Source organism: Pinus tabuliformis, chromosome 8, assembly GCF_031772625.1.
Source record: "Pinus tabuliformis cultivar Carrire ecotype Pingquan chromosome 8, CPIR1, whole genome shotgun sequence".
Lineage (NCBI taxonomy): Eukaryota > Viridiplantae > Streptophyta > Pinopsida > Pinales > Pinaceae > Pinus > Pinus tabuliformis.
The window spans coordinates 430,786,973-430,807,132 of record NC_142294.1 but is presented as its reverse complement, the minus strand read 5'-3'; the positions used below and the strand labels follow the sequence as shown (position 1 = coordinate 430,807,132).

Below are 20,160 nucleotides of genomic sequence, written 5' to 3'. Positions count from 1 at the left end.
TTTGAATTATCTTCATAAAAGGCTGACTTGATGGATGGAGGGAGGTCTTGGTCTTGGTCAAAATGGTCTTGGTTGTCTCATTTGACTTGGTTCTACTATTGAAGAAGTTTGACTAGATTTTCCCCTCAAAGAGGGGTTTTGCCCTAGTTGTGTGCCTACATCTTGTGTCATTGATCTTCATGCTTTTGGTTAGATAGTTGCTTGATCAAAAATTTAAAAGAAAGAACATAAAAGAAGCTAATAAGAAACAAGAAACATCACAAGTAATTATCTAGCTAGAGAAAGGAAGTTTGAGGGCATTTTCTATGTGAGATTCATCTTCTTTTATATTTTCATGGTTGAATTTAATTGTTGGGGTTTCTTTTGTAAATCTAGTGTGATGGTCTTTTGAAGAAGCGAAATTTGTTGAATTTTCTAAGTCTATCCATTAGAAAATTAATATGTATTCTGCTGGTTTATTTCTTCTACTTGTAAATTCTGAACAAGTTATTTAAAACATTTAAATACTGAAATAAACAAAATACAGTCACAACATCTACAGATCATCAGTGGAAAGAAAACAAACACATAACTGACACCGTTATTTTTGGACAAATGTCCCCGGAAAAACCCAATGCGGGAAAACCGGTGTAGCTATTCTAAGGGTTTATTATTATGCAGTATTTCCTTGAGTACAACTAGGTGCCTAACACGCTCACCCAACAGAGAAAAAAAATACACGGCAGCAATACCTCTCTATTCGAAAACAGGTATTTAGAAAACTTGTCCCACGAAACCCTCTCCAGCTTCTCTAAAGCTCTGCGATGGCCCTTCTGGCCTCTGCGTCAGCCTCCTGCTGCCCTACGTCAGCCTCAAACCTCTTTGCATCAGCCCTCTGAGGCATTGCACAGCCCCTGGGACCCTCTGCGTCACTCCTACAACCTCTGCGTGGATGACGCAGTCCCTCTGGCCTCTGCATTGTCTCTACTGGGCTCTGCATGGCCTGAATTGGCTGTTGCCTCTCGCTCTCTACTTCTGCGTTGGTCTCTTGGCACAGTCTCTACCTCTCTGCCCAGTACTCATTGCCCCTCGCTGCTAATCACTTATTCGACTTTGCTTAGCAACCCTGCTCTAGCAAATCGAATGATTGATCACTCTGGTGTATCTTCCAACTGACCCTCAAGCCTCCTCTTATACTTTTCTCGTTGGTCCTTCAACGGCCGAGATTAAATCTCTAATCAACGGCTAAGATTAGATTTGGCTTGATCCATGACTTTTGGAACCTTCTAACACAGTTTTATATTAATACCCATTAATATTTTATTTTTCGTAAGTTTAGAATTAGGGACTCCATTAAAAATATTAATTATTTTAATATCTCCCAAACCAGGTACAATCTGTCCAAACCATTTCTGGGTCTTGGAGATCTCATATGTTTTAGCCTCTCCACCAATTTTCATGGCTAGAGCACATCCGATGCTACCACAAATCAACACTCCCTCTTAGCGAGGACTGTGCTCTAGTAATACTCCTCACTGAGCATCACTCTGGTTATCTGGCACTGGTACCTGTGCTGATGCTAGGCCTCCCCACCCAACATCCTTTGCACTCCTGCATCCTGTAATGCTGCCAATGGCCCTCCCACTGCCACTGTTGCATCCGTATGGCAACTCCCTCTGCATCCGTGTTGCTGCTGGTCCATCCTCCCAACACTGCATCCCCCTCTCATCATGTCGCATTGTGCTACTACATACTGCTACTACACTACAACTCAATTACTGAGAAGTAAGTAACTGATCCACCCAACTTCTGACATCCCTGTCAAGCTAGAAACACTCTCGATGCTGAAGTTCACTCTGCCGCTAACAAGTTCTCCCTCTACTGACCTCTGTGTTACTGCAACAACTCCCTGCATCTCGCACCGTTGCACACCCCTCTGCCATCCTGCACTGGTGCAACACTCCCGTGCCTCTCACACTGTTGTACCCTGCTAGCCTCGCATTGCCCGGGGACTCCTGCACTATAGCAGTCGTTGCCGCTTCATCCGCATCCGTCTCTACCGACATCCGCTAGTCCTGCTACTCCTCTTCGGGGCTCCCTTAGCAAGGTATAGCCAAGAGGTTGGGTACCTCAAGGATCCTGCCCCCTCATCGCCTGTAGTCCTCCTAACTACAGCGCGATGTCTCCCCACCTCTTCTGTAGAGGTACATGAGCACTCATGGCACAATCATCATCCTCATGGACTTCTTTCTTCGCCTTCGCTGGCGTAGCATTAGAGTCAGAAGCCTCTCCCTTGTTCTTCTTCCTTGGACACTTGGTTCGCATAATGACCCAGTTCCCCACAGAGGAAGCACTTGACCTTGGAGAGGCCCTTCTTCTTCCTCTTCTCCTTCTTTCTCACATATGCCAGAGCTGCATCCTCTTCCTCTTCCTTCTTTATCCAGAGTCCTTTGCTGCTAATTCCCGTCTTGGTCAGCCGTCTGATCTCTTCTTGACGAAGAGCCGCCCACAATTCTTCCCAATGTGGAAGATTCGCCCTTCTCAGTATGCTTTGGACAAATGTCTCCCACTCCTCGGAAACTGCGTTTAGTGCAATTCTTACCATCAACTCCTAATCCGGCGTGGCCCCTATGGGAGTCAGTCCCAGATCTCCTTCAACCGACTGAGGAAGAGATCTATCTGCGCTCCCTTCTACATTTGGTATGACCGTAGTTGATTCTCAAGTACCATCTTCCTCTGCACAGAAGTATGTTGGTAAACGTCTTCAAGGTATCCCACATTTCCTTTATCGTGTCCTTCTCGGTAATATGTTGGACCACATGATCCTTGACTCCATCAAGGATGATGCATTTTGCCTTAGACATTGCCTCCTCGTACCTTTCATTAGCTACTGGGCAAACAGGGATAGCCACTACTCTCAAGGCGAAGCCCTTGATGCGATGTCTGTCTAGAATGGACAGGATCCTGGTCTTTCAGACGACAAAGTTGGACGCTTCGTCCAGCCTATCCTAATCCCTCAGCCCATCCACGGCCATCTCTCTGCTCTTATCTGTCGACTCCTCCGAGTCTCTCTACTTCCTTCCTAGAAGTCCTCGGTTCGACTCCTGCTGAGTCTCTCTACTTCCCGTCTGGAAGTTCTCGATTCGACTCCTCCAAGTCTCTCTACTTCCCATCTGGAAGTTCTCTTTTGGACTCCCTATGAGTCCCGATTTCCCTACTAGAAATCCTTCTGCCAACCATTAAGTTGCCCCTCTCCGATTGTCTGTGCAACTGCAACACTGATCCGGATTCCTTGGCTAGAAATCTGCCTCGACAACAACTCCCTCTACCTTGGTTTTGCCCTGTTAGGTACTGTTTTGACCACAGTACCCCACCAGCTTCGCTCCTACAAACTTCCCACAGTTTCCTTCGCCCCAGCAACTGAAGAATTGAGCCTACTAGCTCTGAGCAATCCCAACATCGACAAAACAACTCCTTCAACCAACTACGTCAACCCTCCTGGCCTCTACGTGAGCCTGTTTCTGCCCTCCTCAGCCTCTGAGTTGGCCTCTCTCAAGCCTAGACTGATGATGCAGTGCCTTTGCGTCAACCCTCCCTCTGTTGCTTTCTGCAAGGATCAGTTCTGTCACTCAAGACAGCTGAATCTGCTGCAAATGCTCTGCTCAACTGATGCCTTCAGCTTTCCTGTGATCTGAAACCATACTTTGATACCATGATGAGTTTTCTAAGTTTATCCGTTAGAAAATTAATCTGTATTCTACTGGTTTATTTCTTCTACTTGTAAATTCTGAACAAGTTATTTAAAACATTTAAATACTGAAATAAAGAAAATACAGTCACAACATCTACAGATCATCAGTTGAAAGAAAACAAACACATAACTGACACCGTTATTTTTGGACAAATGTCCCCGGAAAAACCCAATGCGGGAAAATCAGTGAAGCTATTCTGAGAGTTTATTATTATGCAATATTTCCTTGAGTACAATTGAGTGCCTAACCAGCTCACTTGACAGAGAAAAAAATAAACGACAACAATACCTCTTTATTCGAAAACAAGTATTCAGAAAACCTGTCCCATGAAACCCTCTTCAACGTCTCTGAAGCTCTGCGTTGGCCCTTCTGGCCTTTGCGTTAGCCTCAAACCTCTCTGCGTTGGCCCTTCTGGCCTCTGCGTCAGCCTCAAACCTCTCTGCGTCAGCCCTCTGAGGCACTACGCAGCCTCTAGGACCCCCCTACATCACTCCTGCAGCCTCCGTGTGGATGACGCAGTTCCTCTGGCCTTTGCGTTGTCTTTGTTAGGCTCTGTGTGGCTTGAACTGGCCGCTGCCTCTCACTCTCTGCTTCTACGCTGGTCTCTTGGCACAGTCATTGCCTCTCTACCCAGTGCTCACTACCCCTCGCTGTTGATAACTTATTCGACTTTGCTTAGCAACCTCGCTCTAGCAAATCGAATGACTGATCACTCTGGTGTATCTTCCAACTGACCCTCAAGCCTCCTCTTATACTTTTCTCGTTGGTCCTTCAACAGCCGAGATTAAATCTCTAATCAACGGCTAAGATTAGATGTGGCTTGATCCATAACTTTTGGAACCTTCTAACCTAGTTTTATATTAATACCCATTAATATTTTATTTTTCCTAAGTTCAGACGTAGGAACTCCATTAAAAATATTCATTATTTTAATATCTCACAAACCGGGTACAATCTGTCCAAACCATTTTTGGGTCTTGGAGATCTCATGTACTTTAGCCTTCCACCAATTTTCATGGCTAGAACACATCCCATGCTACCACAAATCAAAAAAAATCTTCTCTAAGAAGAAGGAACAAGGCTAAGGTGAAATCATTGTTACATGCTTGGTTTGCTGCTGTCACTTCTGTGTTGTTAGAGGCTTCTGCTATCTATTTATTGTTCATGGTTGCACGCTACTATTGTTGATTTGTAATTGAAAAAAGAGGTACACCTTTAGACGGGCCTTCTCGTTAATTTTTGCACACTAAGAAGTCCATGTGGTTGATTGAAGCATATTACCAACAACCTAATTCCACCTCCATCCATACCATTTGAACCCTCTAGATTTGATCTTGACTCCCATGCCCAAATGGATTGACCAATGTTGTGAAAATCGTGATCGGGATTAAATCGGCACGGGGAACAAATCGGAAAAAATTGGAAAAATCATGAAAAAATCAGGAAAAAATCGTTTGGTACAAAAATATTCATTTTTTTCATTTTTTTTCAATTTTTTTAATATCTAAACCATCTACGACATAAAATAAATACATTGACACATAAATATGATAAAAAAACTAATATATAAGATGTTTAATATCATTTCTAGCGCTAAAATCACACATAACATTGAATCATGTCCTGAATAGTAAGTCCTGACTCCTGAGTCCCAACTCAGCCTCAAAATATCGACAAAAAATATGATAATGTATCTTATCATGTCATAATGTCATATACAATAAAATGAAAGTCTAATCCTATTGATTTCCTCTGCCCCTCTTGTGAAAAAATGCCACAGCTTTCCCTTTCCCTCTAGATGTAGATGCTGGTGCCTGTGCTGGTGGAGATGGCAGTGGAGTCTGATGTGCTCTAGAAGTTGAAGAACTAGAAGTAGGAGCTATAGGAGGTAGACCACGTCCTCTACTAGTGGCAGGGGTAGCCCGGGTAGGTGGTGTCACCTGGAAACATTACAATCTCCCAATCCTGAAATCCTGAAAAACTGATAAGTCTGTTGGATTTTAAATGAAATCTAAAATTCTACTTTCTCCATATGAAATCCAATGAGGCTGGAACCACTCTCAAACATCCTGAGTCATTTCATGGTAATGTTAAAAATTTAAGTAAAACGATGAAAATGAAGATTAAGGAGAATGTCACTTCTTAAACATTACCATGAATAGCATATCCATACTAGGGCCTAGACTTGATCATTAAGCTGCCCCACTCAAAAATTATTTGTTTCTTTCAAAAAAAATTGCATGAAAACCCCAAAAAAACATTATAAAACTATGCTGTCGCGACCCCCGACGATTTTTTAAGTTTTTATCGCGATTTTTTCGTTTTTATCGCGATTTTTTCAGTAAAAATCGGCAAAAAAAAATACCGGCGATTTTTTCGTATAAAAATCGCGATTTGATCGGCAAAGGAAAAAATCAAGATTTTTTCATTAAATCGCGATTTTCACAACACTGGGATTGACACTAGTCCAGTTTTTCACCCATCTACTTCAAAGAAAATCTTAAACTATCTTTCCTAGGATGCTCCCCTTATGCCGGAAAAGAACCAACCTAAAGTGAGAGGAAGCACTACTATGGTAACATTCAGCAATTTTCCTAAGTTCCCCTAGAGATGCACTTGGTTATAAAGCTCTATAACATTTTAAGTGTAAGTTTGGGAGGTAACAGCCTCAACAACAAAAGCGCAATGTTGGCAGACAATCCATATATCAAACATACAATTTCAGTTCTCTATCGATTGGTAAGGTGTTTTGACCAGTGTTGCGGGGGAGCGCCCCCCCCCCCCTCGCTCCCGCTCCCGATCCACGCTCCGGGCGGGAGCGACTCGGGAGCGGGTCGGGAGCGCGCTCCCGAAATCGCTCCCGAAAAGGGAGCAATTTCGGGAGCGCGCTCCCTAAAAAAAATTTCGCTCCCTGCCTTTTCGGGAGCGTTTTCGGGAGCGTTTTGCCTTTTTTGCATTTTTTTTTTTTGTAGTAATGTTCGAAATGCAATTTTTTTTGAAAGAAACAAATAGTTTTTGAGTGGGGCAACTTAATGATCAAGTCTAGGCCCTAGTATTGATATGCTATTCATGGTAATGTTAAATTCTTAAAGTAAAAGTGACATGTTCTTTAATTTTCATTTTCATCCTTTTACTTAAATTTTTAACATTACCATGAAATGACTCAGGATGTTTGAGAGTGGTTTCGTCCTCATTGGATTTCATATGGAGAAAGTAGAATTTTAGATTTCATTCAAAATCCAGCAGACTTATCAGTTTTTCAGGATTTCAGGATTGGGGGATTGCAATGTTTCCATTGAATTTTGTCATGTATTAGGGTATGGAACTCATATTTAATCAAGAGTACCAATCCCTCTATGTACCTTGATGTTAGTGACATTGGTTGTCGAACTCCTCTATCATGACCCTTCTAAAAATGTACGCATCACTCAAAAAAAATCTTGACTTGACATGCTATGCTTTTTCTATCTTATGTTAGTGCTTAGAGGGTGATATTAATGACAAAGATCCCTATATAGATACAAAGGTAATGACAAAGATACCTCTGGATATTAATGCTTGGAGGGTGATATTAATGACAAAGATCCTGATTTTGCAACAAGACTAAAAAATTAGACATTTCTCATGGTGGCAAGAGGCCCAAGCATAGGAAATAGATAATAGATTTACTTCTCTTTTCTAGTTTCTAGTAGCTTTTATAACTATTGACTCTTTCATATTTATTATGATATTTTTTTAAACAATATATGACAATTTAAGTTTGAAGTTGGCAATTATAACTCATTAGTAATGAATTATGAATATGATGCTTCATGAAAGTTGAAAGTTGTTTCATTTCATTTCATTTTATAACATTTCATTTCATGTTAGATATTATTTGTTGTAATGGTTACACTTAGCTTACAAGTACAACTTTGGTGATCAATGATGATAAATATTATATATTGAATTTTGAAAGCTTGAAACTTTAAGATTGATGAATCATGAGACTCAATATGTTGTATGTTACTATGTTACTAACTTGCGGACGTGGTTGATGAAGATTATAACTTCTAGATGATTGTTGTTATATGGTTCAATCTATGCTTTTTTATGTTTTTTATATCTAATTCATCATTCTACATGTTTTTGTTGACATATATGTATCAAAAATTAAAAAATATAAAAAATATATATATTTTTAAAAAATCGCTCCGGGATTCGCTCCCAAACCGGGAGCTTCTGAAAATGGTCACTCCCGCTCCCGCTTCCGCTCCCACTCCCAAGTAACATTGGTTTTGACCAACAAGAGATTGGGAACTTTATAATAGCACATGATTATACTGTAGTACCTGACCCTCTCGCTACATTTTAAATCATCTAGGTGGTTGGATTAGGAATGATTACAGCTATTTGAGAATAAATTCCAATATCCTGTGACAGATGCAGCTACAAGTGAATCTCAGCTAACCTGATATAAGACAATAATACATTCAGGTTTAGAAACCAGTTTAAGAAACTAATTTTAATGGTCAGAGACTTTGCACTAGTAATGATTTCCAGGGAACAAAATAAGGTTTGGATTGTTCTTGTAATAACAGAGAAAATAAACATCTGCAAGGGTTTAGTGGGTGGTAAAGGTCCTTCCTAATCGATTTTCACAAGAAATGTGACTTCTGAAAGTATTATGGAACCTATATGACAATGAGAAGAAAGGACAAACATGTTAATTTGGGTCTATGAAAGAGAGAGTGGAGATATGAGAAGAAAAGGGAATCTCAGAAAGGAAAGTAAACTGCAAGTGGAATGTGACTACTGGAAGCATTATGGAACCTAGATGACAATGAAAAGAAACAACAAACATCTTAATTTGTATATTTATAGAAGAGAAAGTGGAGATACGAAGGAGAAAAGTTAATCTGAGAAAGAAAAGTAAACTGAAATGTCGATGAGTTTGATGATAAATATTAGCACATACAAATGAAGTCAGATCACCCTCACAGTCAAATGCAGGCTCCTTAGCATCAAACTGGACACTAATATTGGACTTGACTTGGTGACAGAAACTCAACTGTGACCGAACTTCAACAAACAAACAATAACAATAACAATGTTACAGGCATAGTATACTCATATACAAGCTTGATATATCTTAGCGAATTCGCTTGCAGTTTACTGCTAAATATCACAGTGACTGACCTTGGACAAACTTTGAAATTTGCAGTAAAGCTGCAGGTATAGCATACCCTTAGATACAAAATGAAAAATTACCTTGTGCGCATATTTGAGAGGGACCATGAAGCTTCCATTCAGAGTTCCCACAAGAATTGCACAAAGTGCACCTTTTACAAGTTTGTTTTGCTTTTCATACTTTTGATCAGCATATTCCTCCTCAACTCTACAGTTGTTTGTGGTCTCACATGTTATCAAAGCTTCTGAAGAATCTTGGGCATCTATGCAGCTAAGCTGTGAGCAATCCTTAATTTTAGTAGAGCATGGATTTAGCTTGAGCAAAATATCAAGCAAAGACTGAAAGACCGTTTTCTCAGAAACTGCAAATCCAACTCCTATCATTCCTAATGCCATAACTACTAAAGCCAAGATTGATAAAGAGTGATTTTTCAAGGGCTCTTTGAGGACATACGCTCCCCATATGTAAGCTGTGAACACTGCAAAACAACAAGGTACAAGTTTAGTCAACAAAAGGAGAAGATATGTGGAAATACAACAGAAAATGGATCTTGAGAACAAAATAAGCGTTGAAAAAGCACCTACTGGATCAGTCAAAAGAGTTGTTATGCAAGATTGTGCTTCACTGCTTTTTCAGCAAAGTCATAGTGTTAATTTTTGCATAAATTACATATTTTAAGGCTGACTATGAAAGAAGAGAAGTGTTTTGTTCAGCAAATTCAAAGTATATGAATGTGAGCTGATAGGGAGGCAAGGAAAAGCATAGAGGGAGAGAGAGGGATATGACAACTTTATTCCAATGTTACACCAAGACTCCAGGATGGGGGGATGCGAGTGTGGGGAGATGCAAAGGGGGGACGTGTGGGAGTACCTCAAATTTTAGGGAAATTTATGGGGGACACAGATATGTCGGGGTATACAATCTTTTTTTATTATATATATATATATATATATATATATAATTCAAATTCGTATTCAATAATGAAAGCATAAATATATTGATCCATGCATACTTGAATTAAATAATGAAATACAATAATCCATATTCATCATTCATATTGGTATATACATCATTCATCCATTGTTGATTTGGGGTAGTATCGGATGTGCTCTAGACATGAAATTTGGTGGAGACGTTAGGGCACACGAGATCTCCAATACCCAGAAAGGGTTTGGGCAGATTCTAAACAGTTTGGGAGATATTAAAATAATTCATATTTTTAATGGAGTCCCTAAGTAAATTAAAATATTAATGTGAATTAATATGAAACTGCGTTAGAATAGTCTAAAAGACATGGATCAAGCCAGATCTAATCTTAGTCGTCGATTAGGGACTTAATCTCGGTCGTCGATATGTCAATGAGAAAAGTATAAGACGAGGCTTGAAGGTCACTTGGAGAACACACCAGAGTGATCAGTGATTCCTCTAGAGCGAGGTTTGCTAAGAGAGATAGAATCAGTGATCAGTTGCAGCGACGGGCAGTGAATACGAGGCAGAGAGTCAGGGACAGTGACGAGAGACCAGCACAGAAGCAAAGAGAGGCAGAAGCAGAGCCAGAGCGAGCCACGCAGAGGCAGCAGATACTGTGCAGAGCCAGAAGGGCCTGCATCATCCACACAGAGGCTGCAAGAGTGACGCAGAGAGCCAGAGAGGCTACGCAGAGCCTCAATGGGTTGACGCAAAGGGTTTCAGGCTGACGCAGAGGCCAACAGGGCTGACATTGAGCTTCAGATTGTGCTGGAGAGGGATTTCGTGGAGCAGGCTTTCTGAATACCTGTTTCTGAAGAGAGGTATTGCTGCCAGATTTTTTATCTTTGTCGGGTTAGCTAGTTTGGCACCCAATGTACTCAGAAAAGAGCTGCTTAATAATAAAACCCTCAGATAGCTGCACCGGTTTTCCCGCATTGGGTTTTTCCGGGGACATTAGTCCAAAAAATAACAATGTCATTTGTGTGCTTGTTTTTATTTCCTTCAGTTGATGATTTGTAATGTGTTGAGCATGCACTTGTATTTATTTTCAGTATTTACATGGTAAATAACTTGTTAATTAACAAAACAAGTAGGTAGGAATAAATCAGTAAAGTGCATGGAGAGTTTCTAACGTGCAGACTTAGAAATTCGAACATGGTATCAAAGCGTGGTTGCAGATCACAGGAGAACTGAGGACATCAACAGAGCAAAGCAGCAATAGCAGAAAACAGATGTTCCGAGTGACAGAAGTTGTTCCTAGCAGCAAAGCAGCAAAGATGGGGTGATGCAGTGCCTGCTTCATCAAGTTCGAGCCAAGAAGAGGCTGCACAGAGGCTGAAGGAGGAAAAAACAAGCTCACGCAGAGCCACGCAAAGGCTAGGAGGGCTGACACAGTTGGCTGAGGGAGCAAGTTTGTTGGTGTCGAGACTGCGCAGAGCCTAGGAGCTCTCACCTTCAGGTTGTTGGGGTTTGGGAGGCTGTGGGTAAGTTGCAGAGTTGAGTTGGTGGGGTACTGTAGTCAGAACAGTATCTAATAGGGCAAGGCCAAGGAGGAGGGAGTTGATACCAAGGGTTTCTAGCCGAGAAGTCCGGATTAGTGGTGCAATTGCACAGACGATCGGAGTAGGGGGCATCCCGACATCGGGAGAAGGGTTTCCAAGAGGGAAATCAAGGCTCAGAGGGAGTCACATCGAGAACTTCCAGGAGGAAAGTAGAAGAGCAACATGGCACTACACGAAGTAAGAGACAGGACAGACTGGACGAGAGCCTCAAACTTCACAGTCTGGAAGGCCAGAATCTTATCCGTACTTGACAGAAATTGTGTCAAGCACTTCGCCTTGAGGACGATAGCAATCCCAGTTGACCCAACTGATAATGACAAGTACGAGGAGGAAATGGCGAGGACCAAGAGCATCATCCTTGATGGGGCCAAGCACCATGTAGTACCACACATTGCCGAGAAGGAAACGACAAATGAGATGTGGGAGGCCCTAAAGAAATTGTACCAGCATACTTCTGTGCAGAGAAGGATGTTACTAGAAAATCAGTTGCGGTCATACCAGATGAAGAAGGGAGAATCGATCGACACCTTCCTCGGTCGATTGAATTGTTGATTTGGGGTAGCATCGGATCTGCTCCAGCCACGAAATTTAGTGGAGAGGTTGGGGCACATGAGATCTCCAATACCCAAAAAGGGTTTGGGCAGATTCTAAACAAATCTGGAGATATTAAAATAATTAATATTTTTAATGGAGTCCCTAAGTCTAAACTTAGGGAAAATAAAATATTAATGTGTATTAATATGAATCTGTGTTAAAATGGTCCAAAAGACATGGATCAAGCTAGATCTAATCTTAGCCGTTGATTAGGGACTTAATCTCGACCGTTAAGATGTCAACAGGAAAAGTACAAGAGGAGGCTTGAGGGTCACTTGAAGAACACACCAAATGATCAGTCATTCTATTCTCTAGAGCGGGGTTTGCTAAAAGAGATAGAATCAATGATCAGGAGAGCAGCTGAGGGGCATTGAGTACAAAGAAACAGAGAAGGCAGAGATTGTGTCGGGAGAGCAGCGAAGCGGTCAGGGAGAGTGACGCAGAGCCAGCAAGGGCTCACGAAGGGCCACGCAGAGGCAGCCAAGTGCTGCGCAGAGCACCAGAGGGGCCAGCGTAGCTGACGCAGAGGCTCCCAGAGCTGACGCAGGGCCTCCTGGGGCTGACGCAGGCCAAGAAAGGCTGACGCAAGGCCAGCGTGAGACAAAGAGGGGTTGACGTAGTCCAAATTGGGCAGACGCTGGGGTTGTAGGAGCAGTTTTGTGCTGAAAAGCTGCCGAAAGGATTTTCTGGGGTTTCAGCCAGGAGATTTCTTTCAAACTATGAGGTATAGCTGCTAAGGAAATTCTCTATTGGGTAGGCCAGTTTCGGCACCCAGATTGTACTCTAATATTGCTTAATAAGAAAACCCTCAGATAGCTGCACCGGTTTTCCCGCATTGGGTTTTCCCAGGGACATTGGTCCAAATTAATGGTGTCATGTGGTGTGTTTGTTCTTGTTTCTTTTAGTCGTTGATCTGTAATATGTTGAGCATGCACTGGTGTTTATTTTCAGTATTTACTTTGTAAATAACTTGTTAAAGAAAAAATAACAAGTAGGTAGGAATAAATCAAAAAAAAGTGCATGAAGGATTTCTAAACTAAGTAAACTTAGAAACTTCAACATGAATGAGATCCAGGATCAGCCGACTTCCACGTCGAATCGGGAATTGATGGTGAGAACAGCCCTAAACGCAGTCTCCGAAGACTGGGAGGTATTTGTCCAGAGTATACTGGGCAGAGTGACCCTTGCACGGTGGGAGGAAATGTGGGCGGCTCTTTGCCAAGAAGAGATCAGAAGGCTAAGCAAGACAAGAAGCAATGGCAAGGGGATCAGAGTCAAGCAGGAGGAGGAGAATATTGCCCTAGCATCTGAGCGAAAGCAAGAGAAATGGAAGAAGGACCTCTCCAAGATCAAATGCTTCCATTGTGGGGAGTTGGGTCATTATGCGACACAGTGTCCAAGGAAGAAGAGTAAAGGAGAGGCTTCCGAGACCAAGGCAGCGCCAGCAAGGGCAAAGAAGAAAGTGGAGACAGATGATGACTATGCCATGAGTGCACACACACCACTTGAGCGAAAGTGGGGAGACATCGAGCTATAGTCAGATGGACTACAGGCGATGAGGGGCAGGATCCTCAAGGTACCCAACCTCTTGGATTATCCCTTGCGGCGGGAGCCCCGAAGAGGAGTAGCAGGACTGGCGGATGTGGGTAGAGACGGATGCAGATGAAGCGGCAGAGAGAGCTACAGTGCAGAATTCCAAGGATAACGCGAGGCTAGCAGGCTGCAACAGTGCGAGAGGCACGGGAGTGTTGCACCAGTGCAGGATGGCACAGAGAGGTGTGCAATGGTGCGAAATGCAGGGAGTCGTTGCAGCAGCGCAGAGGTCAGAGAGGGAGCACTTGCCAGCGGCAAAGGGAGCTTCAGCATCAAGAGTACTCTAGCCTGACAGAGAGGTCAGAGTTGGGAGATCAATTACTTACTTCTCAGTAACTAAGTTGCAGTGCAACAGTTAGCAGTGATAGCGCTATGGGCAGGACGATGTAGCATGATGAGAGGAGATATAGTGCAGAAGCAGCAGTGGCAGTGGCAGTGGCAGGGCCATGAGCAGCAGCACGGATGCAGAAGGAGTTGTCATACAGATGCAACAATGGCAGTGGCAGAGCTATGGGCAGCAATACAGGATTTAGCAGCGCAGAGGATGTTGGGCAGCAGGCCTAGCATCAGCGCACGGACCGATGCCGGATGATCAGGGTAATACTTAGTGAGGAGTATTGCCAGAGCACAGTCCTCGCTAAGGGGAGTGTTGATTTGGGGTAGCATCGAATGTGCTCTAGCCACGAAATTTGGTGGGAAGGTTAGGGCACATGAGATCTCCAATACCCAGAAAGGGTTTGGGCAGGTTCTAAATAGTTTGGGAGATATTAAAATAATTAATATTTTTAATGGAGTCCCTAAGTCTAAACTTAGGGAAATTAAAATATTAATGTGAATTAATATGAAACTATGTTAGAATGGTCCAAAAGACATGGATCAAGCCAGATCTAATCTTAGCCGTCGATTAGGGACCTAATCTTGGTCGTTGACATGTCAACGAGAAAAGTATAAGAGGAGGCTTGAGGGTCACTTGGAGAACACACCAGAGTGATCAGTCATTCTATTCTCTAGAGCGGGGTTTGCTAAGAAAGATGGAATCAGTGATCAGTTGCAGATTTGTGGATGACACTGGTGTCGTTTGGTCTCATGGTCATGATGAGTTGGATCTCTTCTTCCATCATCTCAATGAACAATCCTTTGCCATTAAGTTCACTATGGAAAAGGAAGTCAACAGTTGTCTTCCCTTCCTTGATGTTCTCATCTCTAAGAATAATGATGGTTCCTTCTCCCACCAGGTATTTCGAAAAAAGACTCATACCGATCAATATCTCCACGCCAGCTCTCATCATTTCCCTGCTCAGAAGTTAGGCGTTCTCAACACGCTTGCTACTCGTGCATTAAGAATCTCTGATGAGAAAAACTTGGCAAAGGAGAAGGCTCATCTCCTGGATGTCTTCGTTAAAAATGGTTACAGTAGACACCTAGGTCAGAAAGCCTTCCTCAAGGCCCGGAAGGAGCCTTCTATCCATAAAGATCTTAAAGACCGGATCCTGGGGGTACACCTCCCCTACATCCAAGGAACCACTGATAGGATTGCCAGGATTCTTAAGAAGCACAATATTCCCTCGACCTTTAGACCTCTTAACACCATCTGTAGCTCCCTTTGATCTGTTAAAGATCCTGTCGACCCTAAAGACATGAAAGGTGTCTATGTCATTCCCTGTTCCTGTGGGGCCCCATACATTGGTGAAACTGGTCGTTCTATTAATCAGAGGATTAGTGAGCACTCAGTAGACTTGAAGCATGGAAGGGCCAAGTCCTTAGCCCTTGCAGAGCATGCCGAGAAAACTAAACATCATGTCTGTATCGAAGAGGCTCAAGTTATCGCGAGAGTTGCGCAGTTTCACCATCGTAAATTTAAGGAAGCCCTTGAGATCGAGAAAAGACCTATTAATCTCAATAGGGATGATGGCTGGAAAGTTAGTAGTTGTTGGATCCCAGCCCTTTTGTCTTAGCCTCTTCTTCGTTTTTTCCTTGCCTTACCCCTCTCTGTTTGTTTAGCTGTCTGTTATTTTCATATGGTAACAATAGTTTAGTAATAATAATATCATTCTTTTAATAACATTAGTCACTTTATTAATTAATAATAATAATTATTTACCCTAGACCAGTATTATTAGTTTTAAGTATAATATTACTATTATTTAATAATAGTGGAATTTTTACCAGAGAATTAAGGTAATAATGATATCAGTTTAGTCTCTTTAAATATAACGAGTATCATCAAACGACAATTAAAATAGTAACAATAGTAATATTATTCCTTTAATTAAATTACTCACATTATTAATTAGTAAATTTACCCTAGGCTAATATTATTAATAATATTAATTTGAAGTTAATATAATAATATTACTATTAATAATATTAATTTGGAGTTAATATAATAATATTAATTTAATATAAATTTGTAGTTAATATAATAATATTACTATTGATAATATTAAATTAAAAAAAATAAAAAAATTGCCCTAGTCTATTATTAGATTAATAATATTTAAGTTAAATAATTGGAATAATTATAATATTATCAAACCTTGACCCTTTCCACCTAGGCCCTAGTCTAATCTAGTCGTTAGGAGTTTTTTTTAACCGTTGCCCGGTCAAATATAGCCGTTGAAGGACCTACATTCCCTATTTAACTGATCGCTCAGATTTGTTCCTCAACTTTCCCTGACGATGAACCATACTAGTTGGTTCGAAACGCATCTACAAATGATTCTCTAGTTAAAGCTAAATAATTAAGATAATTTGGTTTTGCTCTATTGATGGAGTCAAAGCGATCTAAGCCATTGATTAGGATTAGATCTTGGTTGTTGGTTGCCCAACAAAAGATTATAAAAGCAAGTCGAGGGCTTGGAGAAGGGGCATCAAAGAAGATCAAAGTCGAGCAATTCGACTACCCAGTTGCACGGATTCAGCAAGGGTGCAATTGATGCTAGGGAAAGCATTGGAGCAAAGGATCAATAGAGATTTGGGAGCAGAGATTCTGGAGGAAGATTTCCTTAGTAATTCCATTGTTCGGGAGACAACAAAGAGGGAAGTCAGATTATTTGCAAAAGAGGTTGTACACAACAATGCGAATAACTAGTCTACCTAGTGCAAGTTGCCGGAAGAGACTTGTTTCAGTTTCCAGTTGTCAGATCAGTGTCCCAGAGGCAGAGCGAATTGATTTTAGAGGCAGAGGGAGGCTAGACGTCTGACCTGGAGGTAGTTCTAGGGCTATATGAAATTATCTACGCATTTAGTGTGCATTTTTTCACTGCAAGCGAGTAGCAGAAGGAAGTGCAAGTTTTCCAAAGGGGACCAGAGCAGTTGCAAAGGGAGACAAGGGTGTCTTCCAATTAATTTTTCCAATTGAAAATTGTCGGAGCCTTACCAGTTTGGCAAGAAGATTATTGTACTCTTGAATTTGCTAAAGAAATAATAAAATCCTCATCTGTTGCACTGGTTTTCCCTTCAGGGTTTTTCCAGAGACATTTATCCAAAAATAACTGTGTCAAATTTTATGTGTGTGCATCTATTTCTCAGTTCCGTATTTTATATTTTTGTAGCATTTTTATTGTGAATAATGCATCAGTGATTTAATTGTTATTTGCCGAATAATAACTCAGAAGACAAATAAACTACTAACAGTTAGAAGATTAAACTCCAGTTGTTGCATTCAAGGAATATTCACATGAACGCAAGATGGAAAACTAATTATGGACTTGAAAAAAGATTTTGAATATGGGATAGAAAGCAACTGCTCTTTGAGCCTCTCATCAAGCGTGTTATTTCATATGAATGTGAGTTTTGGGGATGTATGTTGGGAACCACGATTGTCGTTAGACCAAAACCCGCAGGAGTTAGTCAATGATCGCATCGCCGAAGATAAGGATCCACGAGAGGGGATTAATCCATGTCGCGAAACACACTAGGAGCATTGGTTTATCCAATGTCCAACAATCTCCCCCCTAATGCGAGTCGAGTGTGTATCGAACTCGTGACCTACGCTCTGATAACACTTGTGGGAATCACGATTGTCGTTAGACCAAAACCCGAAGGTGTTACTCAAGGATCGCATCGCCAGAGATAAGGATCCATGAGAGGCAGCTAGTCCATGTCAAGAAACACACAGGGAGCGTTGGTTTATCCAATGTCCAACAATGCAGTACCTCCAAGGAATCATGGAGTAAGATAGAAAAGATCCAAAAGCAGTTTATAACCTACAATATCAAGATTAAATGAAATACACCCTATCATATCCTCCTGCCACATAGCCTCCTTGCAACCTCTGCTCAGCCTACAAGGAACTCAGTCCTGTGTAAGATAAACCCAACCCTTAACACAGTTCGGACTATCCTTCCTTCATCTGCACTACTTTGGAGAACTCGGCCCTCATATCTCCAATGCAATAGCTCCAAAAATCAACATACAAGACCCTAATCTCCTTCACTCCATTCCTACTTGAGCTCGACCCTTACTCAGTAGGCAGAATACCCTCTTGGCCTCATGCACGCTCTTAAAGGGACTCTCATCCCTCTTGAACAGCAGTAGATAAACTCAGCCCTAGCACAGACTGGAAACGCAAAGAATTTGAACCCTTATCATAGGAATTCTTCACAACTCGGATGCATAGAATTTTCATCCTTGACCACAAAGCCATCACTAGATACATGGCCAACCTCCCTCTTCTCTACCTGTACCAGAACTTGAGAAGTGCAAAACCAAAATTCGTCCTCTTTCTCCTTTCTAATTCAGCTCCTGAGGTCAGCGACTACTTTAGCTTGTCTTTGCTTGAGAGGATATGAAATCCACTAGCAGATGCTCCAAATGGTCTTCACCTCATCTCTACTTATAATGTTTATGGGGAGCACATCAAACCCCCAAGGGCATGACTTGAGCCCAAGCCAACTTGAGTTTAACTTGTCAAAACCCCACTATCATAAGAAATGTGATTTCGTCCTGTTGCACACATTTTGTCAAAGTTCCAAGGAAGCAGTTCTGCCAAATTTTTTCAGAGATCCAGATCATCAGCCAGCAATTTTTTGAGTCATTGTAAACTCATTCTGCAAATTTGTAATGTAAATGACGTTAGTAAGACCGTGTATGTATGTAACAAACTAGGTAAACCTATTATTTTGGCGACAAACTTCATCCTAGGAAGTTTTTCATCTCACTGATTATCTGTGTTTCTAAACAAGGATGATTGACAAAGTTTTTCCCTCTAGCCTCACCCCAAAGCTAAGGTGGACTTTACCATCGAAGTCTAGGTGAGTCCTAGTGTTTTACTAGAATCTTCTATAAAAGTGATATGGGAATAATTTAAGCTATTTAGCTAAATTATTTTGTTACAAGTCACTTGGTCTACTAGATCATATTGTGTCTCAGAATTGGGTAAGCATTATTAGGGTTTATAATGAATGGGTATTCCCCCTTTGAGGGTCAAATTTTTGTAAGATCTTATGTAAAAAATATTTTAGTGCATGGTCCCTCATACTTAGACATTATGGCTAAAATATCCGAGGGTGGAAAAATAATTAATCCCCTTATGAGTCAATTAATTAATTTTTCTAGCAAAACTAAAATTAAATCCTAAGCCAAAAAATTAATTAATTTAGAGTCAAAATTAAATGGTTAGAGAAATTAATTTCTCCAAGTGGAAAAATTTGTGGGTCTTAAAGAAATTAATTTTTTGAGGTGGAAATTTCAAGAAAAATTGGACCCTTGGACCTTGGTGGTTGAGTCAAAACCAATTTTTTTAGGAAATTAGCTCAAAATAATTATTTTTGAGCCAATAAAAGATGATTTTGATAAGAAATCTAAAAATTCCTCAAAAATATCATTTTTGATGACAGAGATTAAAAGATTATCAAAGATTTATAATCGGTCGAGATTATTTTGACGGAGATCAAGCCAACTAGCCGTTATTTTCCACTTGGAGGAATTTCTCTTGCCTTTCTCTTGCCACGTTTTCCTCTCCATCTACGCAGTCCCTCCAAGTGTCTACGTGGGCCCCTTCTCTACGTGGTCCTTTGGCCCCCCTTGGCTCCCCTTTTAAGTCACAACGTTGTGCTACTAGGGAGTGACTTTATTCAAAAAGTGAGTTATGTCCCCCTTTCCGCACCTTTTTATTTATTAATAACTATAGAAGGCAAAATTGAGCAAAATCGAATATTCCAATTAGCCAGGGCCAACGTTGCAGGAAGCGCCCCCCCCCCCCCCCGGATCCTAGGCCGGAATCACGCTCCGTACGGAAGCGTTCCGGAAGCGCCCCAGGAAGCGCGATTCCAAAAAATCCGAAGCGCGATTCAGTTTTTTTAAAGCGCTTCCTGGATTTTAGGAAGCGTGGGCCCCGAAGCGCGCTTCGGATGGCGCTTCGGGCCTCCGAAGCGCCACGCTTCGGGCCCGGAAGCGTGCGCTTCACGCAGCGCTTCGGAGCGCTTCCTCCAAAACCGCGCGGGCAAGGGAAAATACATCATTTTTTTTAATTTTTTTTTAAAGTTAACTTAACTTAGCAATGAGGGGGTGGGTTAGGGTGAGTTTAGGGTGAGGAATG

At 41.5% G+C, this 20,160-nt stretch overlaps 1 protein-coding gene across 11 annotated transcripts in view; it reads right to left on the bottom strand.

Annotated features, from left to right (window-relative positions):
• Positions 1-20,160, bottom strand: part of LOC149235884 (uncharacterized) — a 363,269-nt gene that overhangs the window by 195,476 nt on the left and 147,633 nt on the right. For all 11 annotated transcript variants that reach the window (XM_089372269.1, XM_089372272.1, XM_089372264.1 and 8 more), the window contains one exon: positions 8,982-9,379. In XM_089372269.1, coding sequence (XP_089228395.1) covers positions 8,982-9,379 — 398 coding nt within the window. The remainder of the gene's footprint in view (positions 1-8,981; positions 9,380-20,160) is intronic.